Genomic DNA, 12278 nt, shown 5'->3' with positions numbered 1-12278 from the left:
TTACATGCTACCAAAACTAAACAGATAAAGCGTTAACATTCTGCAAAACATTATTATTATTATTATTATTATTATTATCCATTTTTCTTAATGACAACAAACATGAATCAAAAATACTTTAAGCATCTAACATACTTGTAACAAATACATTTAATTCCATACACAGTTTTAAATATATATATATATATATATATATATATATATAATTATATATAATCATATATTATTATTACATAAGCGATGAGGAGTATCGCGATTCATACACATTTACATACAATGACATTAAACATCTAAGGGCTCAATGCCATTAGCCCCTGCGAGTATGAGTTGCTCTATGCCGCACTTACAGTACCGGCGGATTTGTAGATTTTTTCACAGCACCGTAGGACTGTGGAGAAATATCAGCAAATATGGGGAGTGAGGGAGGCAAATTCCGATGCCGTTGCCAGTAGTAACACCCCGTCATAATGGAAACTCGTCGCCCCACGTGTGCAGGGGCCAGTTAATTGGATTGATCCCTAAGAAGTGTAGGGAACAGATATAACTAGAGGAACTTATGTAATTTGTGTAATAATTCATACGATAGTCGTGTTCAACAACTACAAACAGTGAATCACTGGACAGTGGTAAAGGCATGTGCTTGGGGGGAGGGGAGGGGGGGCTACAGTTGTCCGAAATCCACTTTTAGACCAAATTTATTGTTTCATATATGAAGAAACCATTCCATCTGTAATCATGTGATTTGTAGGATATGTCAGAGCAGGACGTACTCATAATGTGCATATAATGTTGGATATATACTGTATACTGTATGGAGGACTAAGAGTATGCATATACTGTAGGTTAAATGTATTTTGCTGCGCTGCAATCTGAAGCTTGAATCTTCCTGAGTGGGAAGTAATTACCTAAGTGTAGGTGTTAATGACAGTGTACTTATCTCAGGAAACATTACCTGGAATGGCCAGCCAACCAGCCACCTCCACACTAATAGTGATCACTCAGATATATACGGAATGGGACAGGTCCAGCTAAAGCCACAGTCTTTCATATGGTAATTCTGTAAAACAAAAGTGAGGGGGTGAAAACCCGACTGAGGCACATGAGAAAGAGAGATACAAAAGTGAGACAGCCAGGATCCCATGCAATATATGTGAGCTGTGGTATGGTGTGGCTGTTTCTGTGACTGGAATATTACAAATAGTAAGATATAGTACTGCAGGGGTTGGAATCGGGTGACTGGTGGTTGGAATCCTGGCGGTCAGCATGCCAGGATGGGGGGGCGCTGCCAGATTGCCGGGGGAAAGGGGGGCCAGCATAACAAAGCCCTTTGCGGGCTCGTTGCGCTCGCCACAGGTTCTATTCCCACTCTATGGGTGCCGTGGACACACACGAGTGGGAATAGTCCCTGTTAGTCAGGATTTCCAGTGGTCGGGATTTCAGCGTTGGTGTACTGACCGGCGGGATCCCGAATTACAGGCAATGCAGTACTTACTGGTTTATTATTTATAACATTAGGACATTTTTTTAGAATCTGAGACCAGCCTAGAAATGCCACACTCGTGTGCTGATGCTGAACCAAAAACCCTTCACAGTGTAACATTTCCCTTTCACCAATACTGAACTACAAACTCTGCTGTGATTAAAATCTAGGCCCAGATTTATCAAGCCATGGAGAGTGATAAATTGCACGGTGATAAAGTACCAACCAATCAGCTCCTGACACTTTTCAAACACAGCCTGTAACATGACAGTTAGGAGATGGTTGGTTGGTACTTTATCACCGTGCAATGTATCACTCTCCAAGGCTTGATAAATCTGGTAGTTTGAAAAGAAAACTTGAAATCACACAGCACAATTCAATGCTAACTACCAGGAAACTGACGGGTCAGGTGCCAGACAGACAGGAAAGGTCAGATCCTAGGAATGGATTGAAAGTTGTACTTTGCATTAATTACGTTATTTCGATTGTTTCATCATTTGTTAGCAGAGGTCAATATACTTTGATGTATCCTCTACACAAAACAAGGCACCCAAAGTATGGAGGTTAAATGTGATTTAGGCTCTTTCAATGGTAATTAATGATGATGATACTATCTAATATTATCATAGTCCTACAAAAAGAAACTCAGTTTGCAATATATTTATTTAATCCACAAGGGTTGAAAGTGCTATGAATTTACAGTGTGTCTCTACCCCTTCATATAATATTAACAATCCCCATTATCATGGCTCAGTAGGTAGTCAAAATATTTGCTCCTTATATCAAAACTTAATTTAAAAACCTCTAACAAAATGTTTTTTTTTAGTGTGTACAGTAGTTACAACACTGTAAAATAGAATGATATTAAAAAACAAAAACATTTTTATGGAATGCGATGCTTACATGTATCTCAAAAGATATATTAACAAGACTTTACATGTACCAACTATTACTAATATTATTATGTAACCCTTTTTCAGATTAATCCATGGTAAACATAGTTTGGAGACACCAAGTAGCATATTGTATATAGATAGCAATAACGGTTAACGATAAAGGCTGAAGGGAAGCTACATTACTACAAGCCCCGTAAGGGAATACCCTGACGGAGCAGTAATTGTGATTTGAGCCAATTACTAAGTATCATTGCGATAATTGCCAATGAGTAGTTTATTGCAGTCCTGTTAACTTGCGGTAGTATAGAGGTCCTCTACTGTTATATGTCATTGGCTGAAAGAGTTGCAGACCCCCTGGGGTTACAGCCTGGAGGGTGGTAAAAGAGAATAATTCAGAATATTCTCTACCAGATGTGATTCTGATGAAGTTGGCCAACAGAGCCCTTATCTGTGTTTACCCAATTAGCACACTATTAACACACCCTAGGTGATTGTCATTGACACCCAAACAAAAAGGTGTAATAGGATATTAGATGGGACACCTTACCCATTTTCTCCATGTTAAATAAATCCTTTTGTATCGCCCAGATCTCTCTGTGCAACCATTGTCCTGTGTCATTACCCCCCTGGGGAACACACTGTAAGAAGGAGGAATTGACTATCAATAGTTGTGCCTTCATTGGACGCACAGTGTTTCTGCGGTTTACCCTATAAAATGTAAAATACAGTGAGGACAATAGGAATTCTTCTATAAAAGTTTCATTATGTCCAAAGAGAGAGCAAACTTTGCTGTATAATTTATGTAATCAGCTGAAGCTCTAAGACTGACTTCAGGTCTGCCGTCCCAATACTGGTTTTTCAGATGGAATTTGTGAAATAGCTGAGACTACAACAGTTCCATGTTTTGAATATATTTTGAATTTATATTTTTCAAATTGAAATAGAGCGGCACTTAAACCATATTGCTCGTAAAACGTGATATTGGGATGGAGATGGGATGAGAGCACATGTTTTATTAAATCAAAATTCACTGCCTTGTTCTTAACTGTGGTGTTTCCCTATGTTAGGTTCTTGTGAAGTCTCCACCCCAAAATTTAAGGGGAAGTGTGTCAGGGAGTAATGGGAGAGGTGGGGGAGTGGGTGGAGAGTCCCAGCTCTCACTTAATTAGTTAGTGGTCTGGAGTAGGAGCTTTTAAACCAAACATTGGTCTCACTTGGACTCATTATGCTCAGTCTTGGACTCCGGATATAGTGTCTGCTTTCTGGACCCAATGTAGCGGAATACAATTTCAACTCTTGACGTTTATTTTCAGGATTTTCTAAAAGACATCTGCCAACCTTGCAAAGATATCTGTAACGTGAAAGAATCTAAAAGAGGGGCCTATCTTTATTATCCATCACAACAGCTGAGGCCTCGGGAACCCCAAGCTTTGCGATGATGTCCTACATTAAACAACCGCATTACGCAGTCAATGGGCTGACACTAGCTGGAACCGGGATGGATTTGCTACACTCTGCTGTGGGATACCCATGTAAGTTCAGTTTTATTATGTTGTGTTACCTTTATTTTAATCATCTCTAGTTTGAGTAAGTTTGGGGAATTTTGGGTTGGTGAACAGCTAGATATGGAATTATAAAAGCTCAAGTGGAAACCATTGAAAATGTTACTTTGTTATACAGGTTGAGTATCCCATATCCAAATATTCCGAAATACGGAATATTCCGAAATATGGACTTTTTTGGGTGAGAGTGAGATAGTGAAACCTTTGTTTTTTGATGGCTCAATGTACACAAACTTTGTTTAATACACAAAGTTATTAAAAATATTGTATTAAATGACCTTCAGGCTGTGTGTATAAGGTGTATATGAAACATAAATGAATTGTGTGAATGTAGACACACTTTGTTTAATGCACAAAGTTATAAAAAATATTGTCTAAAATGACCTTCAGGCTGTGTGTATAAGGTGTATATGAAACATAAATACATTCTGTGCTTAGATTTAAGTCCCATCACCATGATATCTCATTGTGGTATGCAGTTATTCCAAAATACGGAAAAATCCGATATCCAAAATACCTCTGGTCCCAAGCATTTTGGATAAGGGATACTCAACCTGTATACTGTATGTAGCTAGAATTATGAATCTATTTATTTATTTTGTATTGAAGGAAAAGCAATGTACAATTGGTGTCAGAAAATACAGTATAAATCTGGATTGTTTTTGTTTTTCTGCAGAAAGATAAAATATACCTTCTAAATTAATTTGCTAATTATATTTCACTTTGCTAATATTAAACAACTAGAGTTAGTGAATAATTTTTTAACTTTGAAATGCAATTCTCTTTTTGTTGATAGTTTATAATTGAATTAAATAGCTTTATCTATATTATGAACTAAAATACCATACTGAAAGATTACATTTGACAAAACAAGGTATACGGTACACATCATGCTGCCTTTTGGTATTCTATCTGGTGATATTGGAACTTTGATAAATGCAGAAAGTCTAAGTAAAAAAAAATGATGGCAAATAATTTAATTTTACGCTTCAAGCGCCAGGATAAGAGCGGAACTGGGAGAAATTATCTTGCAAAGTTTCCCATTTTTACTAGGGCACTCGTTCACATAAGTAGCGATCATGCCTTCAATTTTTCTGGGACTGTAGTTGTTTCTGGTAACTGAAGAGCAGAAATAAATGGTTATTTGACTCTCTAACCTCTATTATTCTCCTCTACTAATCTCAGCGACGCCACGCAAGCAGAGAAGAGAAAGGACAACATTTACTAGGGCACAACTGGATATTTTGGAGGCCCTGTTTGCTAAAACACGTTACCCAGACATCTTCATGAGGGAGGAAGTGGCCTTAAAGATAAATCTGCCAGAATCCCGGGTGCAGGTAAATAACATGGAGCCCTTTCTACTAACTAGTGAAAATGAATCAATGCTGAACCTATAATAAGTGCCAAAGAAGTCGTGGGATTTCTCTTACCACTCTGGTAGTTACTCCTGCTGCAAAACACAGATTCCTAAATAGCAGACCTGAGGCTTATAGCTGAAACGTGGCATACATCTATATAGCAGGGGTTCTCAACTTCAGTCCTCAAGTATTTCTAACAGGTCATTGTGGATTTCTTTCATCATGCACAGGTGAGTTCATCTATTTTGATGGCTCAGTAATTATTCCACCTGCCCTCACAGACAGAAATCCACAAAACGTAATCTGTTAGAGATACTTGAGGCTGAGAACCTTTGGTATACAGAAGGACGTAGAAATACTTTTTATATATCTATATATATCTATATATATATATATATATATATATATATCCTTTGTTTTACACAGTCTGCTTTTCTTCAAGTTACTCAGTTATTACAAGGAAGCCCATAACATGGAAATTAAATAATATTCTGATCTATATACTGTCAAGGAAATGTAAAGGTTTGATGTGCTCAACTTTACCGTCTGGTGTGCCACACTGAGCACTGCACACCTAGGGGCTCAGCCAGGGGCAGATTTAGGGGGGAGGGCGCCCTAGGCACAATAGTAACAGCCCCCCCCCCCCCCCCCCACCTCATTTTAGTATTTCGATTGATTGGTTATAAGCCATCATTTGATGATAGCTAATTTAATAGAACAATAAAAAAAAGCCTCTATGACAATTTTTTTTCATATTATGTATACATATTTACAAAGTAGGACAGCTTGCAGGGGCAGTATGTGCATGTCCGGCCCATTTACACTCCATTCAAAATGGCATATGGTACCGTACTGTACAGTACAGTGGAAATGCAGTTACTGGTACAGTTTTGGGCTGACAGTACCAACACAAGTATCCAAGTGCCGCCCCCCTAAACAAGTGCCGCCCCTAGGCATGTGCCCTACGTGCCTAATGGGAAATTCACCACTGGGCTCAACACATTGACATGCAAAATGCAGATGTAGAATTAAAGAAATGACGCCATAAGCTGGATTCAGCACAAGATGAGTCCAGCATTGCGCTCATGCGTCAGTTTTACGTTAGCCGTAATAAGATATACTTACACCCAACAGAGGTGAATACACAACCAGCCAATCATCAGTGGCTAGGCAGTGCATCTGCACAAACCCTCTGGTATCTGCAGCTGACATGGTGTATCTCATATCCATGTGGGCCTACCACGGTCACACCATTACTGTACTCAGTCTGGCATTATTTTATTGAAGCCGTTTGCTCAACTGTGCCCACTGAATGTTTCATAACTATATTCTATCACTTTAAGGTCTGGTTTAAGAACAGAAGGGCCAAATGTCGCCAGCAGCAGCAGCAGAGCAGTGGACAGGCCAAACCTCGCCCTGCCAAGAAGAAGACCTCGCCTGCAAGAGAGACTAACTCAGAGGCCAGTACCAATGGCCAATATAGTCCTCCACCACCCGGCACATCAGTGACCCCCAGTTCTTCAGCTAGTGCAACAGTTTCCATCTGGAGTCCAGCATCGATATCTCCCATTCAAGATCCCCTTTCTGCTGGCACCACCCCTTGCATGCAGAGATCTGCTGGATATCCCATGACCTACAGTCAGGCCCCAGCCTACACCCAGAGCTATGGAGGATCATCATCTTACTTCACTGGCCTTGACTGTAGCTCCTACCTATCCCCCATGCACCCCCAGCTCACAGCTTCAGGTGCCACGCTGAGCCCCATTGCCACATCTACAATGGGCAGTCACCTGAGCCAGTCACCAGCATCTCTCTCTGCCCAGGGATATGGCGCTTCCAGTCTTGGCTTCACCTCGGTGGATTGCTTAGACTACAAGGACCAAACTGCCTCTTGGAAGCTTAATTTCAATGCCACTGACTGCCTTGACTATAAAGACCAAAGTTCATGGAAATTCCAAGTCTTGTAAAGCAGAGAGACGTTGGCTCATCACCAACCTCAATCAACCAATCAGCGTCATTACAACAGCGGGATGAAACCAAAATACAAAAACTTCAGAATATCATTGTCTCTTCTGTTTTTTTCTCTCTCAGTATAAGAAACCTCTGGTAGAGTCCTGAAATTTTGCACCCACAAATTAACACTTGATTCCTCCAGGTCATTTTTTTTTTTTTTAAAGATAGAAAAATGCCCAATCTGGGTTAGAAAAGCACTTTGAATTAGGATAATCTTAAAGTAAAGTCATTCTGTGTACCATACACCCAAGTCTAGTTCTTGGTTTTGCTTTTGATTATCCATCATAAACAAGAGCAGAAAATATTTTTTTAATTTGGATTGCATATATTTTTTGTTACAACAGATGGAAGTTGACATTGTATGCAGAGGAAGCATGGTGCAAGTAAGCTAGAACAGTAGGGGGGTACATCGCACCCCCCTACCATCTTACAGCCAGCGTCATTAATGGGTGTCAAATATGGTATCAATGCTTCATATTAAAACGTCTTTTAATTCTAAAATATTGAAATAAACCTAAAAGAGCAATGACTGTTCTTGCAATATAATGTAACACCATACATACTGAAACAACACATTCCATTAGGTGTATTGCATTAATATATGTAGGCATTCTTACATAGCAAACAAATTCCCCCTCCTCCCTAACAATCATTACAGACTAGGCCTGTTCTCAGATACCTTTCCCAAGTGGTAAAGTTCAAGCCTTGTTAGAAAAACGGTAACACTGCAGCTACAGTATGTAAGCCATGCTGTATTTCTTTATGTATAATATTTTAAATGCAGTTTAATTTATTTTCTAAAAGCTCATTGGCCCATCTACAAAATGTTACAGTTTGTAAGTCGTAAACTGAAAGCAGAAGTGTGTCCAACTTTTTTTATTTTTTATTATTGTGTTAAATAATATAGTCTATGTGTGATAGCTTGTGTTTCTGCTGCCGCAAATATTTGTTGAGAGGAGTTTTGTTCTCATATATATATTATATTAATTATTGTTAATTGAAAAGAAACAAAAAAAAAACTGTGTGGGATATAATTAAAATATACCAAACCACTTCCTGTTTGTTCATTGCATATTTGGGTATATCTGATGATTACAAAGTACATAAAAATAAACAAACAAAAAGACAAAACTAAATAGAACAGAAGGTTTATTAATTTACCAAAATATTGTATTTTATGGCACTTTTGTTTTTCCTAAAAAGAGAAACTATGTTATGGCCATGCTATGATTTTCTATGCAGATAATATTAAAATAAGTCATGTTCCACCACCCAGGATCAAGTCTTAAAGAAACAGATTTTGACTGACACATATAGCAGCTCTGCCTTATAAACAGTCTATGCTTTTCCAGGGTGTGGATCATAGGGTCCACTGTAACTAGGTTGACAGTCGACACGGCCATTATGTCGACATGGAAAAGGTTGACATGGAAGAAGGTCGACATGAGTTTTTTATTTTTTTTGGGGTGTTGTTTTCTCCGTAAAGTGACCGGGAACCCCAATTAGTGCACCGTATCCCCTCGCATGGCTCGCTTCGCTCTCCATGCTTCGGGCAAGGTGCCTCTCTCCACTACCACTGCATTCGGCACAGATTACCGTTCCCAGTCGTAGTCCACGTGGATCGTAAAGTTTGAAAAAGTTCAAAAAATGAAAAGAAAAAAAAAGTGAAAAACTTTTCATGTGTCGACCTTTGCCATGTCAACCTAGTGGCCATGGCGACCTAATGCATGTCGACCAATAGTGGTCGACCTAAGTGCTGTCAGCCTAAAGACCGGATACCGCTTTTCCATTTATGGTGCAGCTGTCTACTACAGTCAGGAGAAATGATAAAGTAATTTATGTGCAGCTCTTTCTTAAGATTTATGAATATGAAAAAATGAAGAATAGTAATGGCATCATCGATCTTGCTCCACCCCTAGCAGAGAGGGTGGAGTCCACAGGCAGTGTGGGGATTTCCCCTGAAGACCGGTGGGCCAGTCCAGCCCTGGTAATGGTTAGCACTTCTCACTGCTGGGTATGATTTTACATTCTGCATCTTTTCCATTATAGTAATTTTATTATATATTTATTTTAATATTATTATTATTACACGGGGACTTGATGGCTTTATTTCAGAAGCAGCAAAAATTGAACACATACTAAAGGATTTGTTTGTCCACAATGGTTAGTCCAAAACATATCACTAAAAAATATATATTTATTTTTTTGAATGAAAATCAGATGTTTACAGTCTGCATAACGTTAATCCTGTCCAATTTTGATAGTCCAATATATGTATGCAGGGCCGTAACTAGGGGTGTGCAAGCAGTGCAGGTACCTGACTGCAACGCCGTAGCTGGCCTATAACACCTGCATGTAGCTTGCAGGGTGTCTGGAACGGCACCCTGCAGCCAGTACTGCGGGTCTCCTGTGCAGACACCCTGCAGCCTGTGGAGTTGGCCTAGCATCCTTGGGACGATCCAGGAAGAGCTGTAGTTCCCAGAGCGGAATCAGTAAGTGTTCCCGGCTGTGGGGAGAACGATGCCGGGAACCCGCCAGCTGGAATCCGGGAAGTGAGCGCAGCGCGTCCCCTTGCGTGCTCACCGTGCTTGCCGCGCTTCCCTCGCCACAGGGTAATATTTCCCCTCCAGGGGTGACGTGGACCACCACCCAAGGGAGAATAGGGGGGGGAGGGGGGAGTTGTGCCGGGATTTCATGCACCATCATTTCACTGGGTATCGGGATTCCAGCATTGGGATCCTGATCGCTGGGATCCCGACAGCCGGGATGGTGATTGCATCCCCCCAGAGCATGTGGTCTTGTCCCATAGGCATTGCATCATAATGTCACAGGTTTAGGGTGACAAGCCAGCACAGGGCACATTGCCACCCTGTTATGGCACTGCATATCTGTAAAAATTGGCTGCAGATTTAATAAAACAAATGAATCATCCAGAGATGGTCAGATCAATGGATTTAAGGGAAACTAAAATCAGTTTGTGTGTAAATTAAAGTGAAATCCCAACAGTATATAATTGACAGCTTTTTCTATAACACTAAATTATATGAATTATCAGTACCTAATTTATGCCTATAGCTTAGCTAGTCTGAGATCATGGAATAAGAGAGACCACAAAGCCAGACTTCAGGTGACCACATATTGGGCAATGGATCCAAAACCTTTGCAATACCAGATAATGGACCTACTGAAATCAGGTTGAAGATGAAGTCTATCTGCCTCTGTGTGTCTGCAATCACGCTGGAAGTATCTGGCTGCTGGTCCCCAGGGGAAGAACAGTGGGATCTTGGCTGATATGGCCAGCCATGTATGTGCGGCCAAATCGTGTGAAGCAGACCCCATTGACTTCATTTAAAGTCTCTTGTCTTTGTAGGTCAGCAATTAATTCACCGACAATCAGGACACAATGGGAAAAAGATTAAGATTTTACTTTTCATCTTAGACAAGAAATCAAAGACATGTTCAAAACTATTAAAAAAACAGAATTAAAAAAATGACCCTTTAAATGGGATTGGTTCAGAGGTTTTTACTTAACAACGTTAGGCAGCTATTTCTTACATATTTCATATTTCTAACATCTAATCACTACTGAATGTTTAATGTGACATTGGCTGACCATGCACCTCTGGCTCACGCATAAGAGTCCCTACACTGCCCTCACCAATGTTGGGAGGTATGCTTTTGTGTGTACTGGGGGGGGGGGGAAGCATCTGGGCCCATCACTCACTAACTCCGCCACTGGTATAAAGTATGGTTCTAGGGAGTGATAGTTACTAAGAGAACTTACTGTGGGTAAGGCATGGTGTTGATGACTGATGGTATTTGTATAGGTGAGGTATGGAGTCAAAGAGTGATTGTGAAGTGCTTTGGTTGAGCACCGGTAGCGTGGAGTAAGAGGGTTTACAGTGGTGGGTAAGGGGTGGTGTCAAGGAGGGGGTTAGAGTGAAATATATTTCAATGGGTGAGCAGTGTGGTGCCAAGGACTTGTGGTGAGGGGTATTTCAGTGGGTGTGATATGGGGTCAGGGAGTGACGATAAGTAAGGGAAATTATTGTGACAGTGAGTAATGGTGAGTGAGAGGAACTACAGTGGATAAAGAAAGTTTTAACAATCATTATTGCAGTAAAGAAAAAAAAATATTTGAATTGCAATGTCACAAAAGATATACAGGTGAGTGATACTCATCTGCAGCCTGTGTTATACTGGTGCAATGCTCTGCCAGGCTACACTCTGCCACTGTTCCCGGTAAACTGACTAGCCAGCTCGCCCACATGCACTGGCACTAAAAGCCTAGATGTGGACTTTCAGATCAACTAATAATATTGAAGGTAAACATAGAATAAAACTAAAGAAAAAGAGGTAACAGCAACATATGATAAAGAAACGCTTTCAAAGAATAAAACATTTATTAATGGTATTTAGCTGCATTGTACATCTTGTACGTCCACACATTGCTCACCCACACTATTGTTTGTCCGCACTGCGCTCATTATGGGGCAGATGTACTAACCTGGAGAAGGCATAAGGAAGTGATAAAGCAGTGATATGTGCAAGGTGATAAACACACCAGCCAATCAGGTCCTAACTGTCAATTTGCATATTGGAGCTGATTGGCTGGTGCGTTTAGCACCTTCCACTTATCACTGCTTTATGACTTCCTTATGCCTTCTCCATGTTAATACATCTGCCCCATTGTTTGTCCGCCAGAATGAACTGTTTCATTGGTGTTGGAGCACCAAGCACTGGATGTTTCAGATGTGTCCATACAATGGGGGTAATTCCAAGTTAATCGCAGTAGGAAATTTTTTAGCAGTTGGACAAAACCATGGCCCTCATTCCGAGTTGTTCGCTCGCTGCTAATTTTAGCAGAATTGCTAATAGGCTAAAATCCGGCAGTTCTGCGCATGCGTATGCATCTCAGGGCGCACGCGCTAAGCAAATTTACACAAAACTATGCTATTTTACTCACAGG

General features: G+C 40.3%; 1 protein-coding gene and 1 long non-coding RNA gene across 2 annotated transcripts in view; one reads left to right on the top strand and one right to left on the bottom strand.

Annotated features, from left to right (window-relative positions):
• Positions 1 to 12278, bottom strand: part of LOC134947872 (uncharacterized) — a 36062-nt gene that overhangs the window by 259 nt on the left and 23525 nt on the right. Inside the window, exon 3 of the long non-coding RNA XR_010182827.1 lies at positions 953 to 1057. This is a non-coding gene — a long non-coding RNA (uncharacterized LOC134947872). The remainder of the gene's footprint in view (positions 1 to 952; positions 1058 to 12278) is intronic.
• LOC134947871 (homeobox protein otx5) lies at positions 3654 to 8212 on the top strand. The gene is made up of 3 exons (XM_063935715.1): positions 3654 to 3908; positions 5124 to 5275; positions 6640 to 8212. Exons 1-3 carry the CDS (start codon positions 3812 to 3814, stop codon positions 7261 to 7263), a joined length of 873 nt encoding a protein of 290 aa, XP_063791785.1. The 5' UTR covers positions 3654 to 3811; the 3' UTR covers positions 7264 to 8212.

The sequence above is a fragment of the Pseudophryne corroboree genome, chromosome 8 (genome assembly GCF_028390025.1).
Source record: "Pseudophryne corroboree isolate aPseCor3 chromosome 8, aPseCor3.hap2, whole genome shotgun sequence".
In the NCBI taxonomy this organism is placed as follows: Eukaryota; Metazoa; Chordata; class Amphibia; order Anura; family Myobatrachidae; genus Pseudophryne; species Pseudophryne corroboree.
This window is presented reverse-complemented; position numbering and strand designations above follow the sequence as displayed.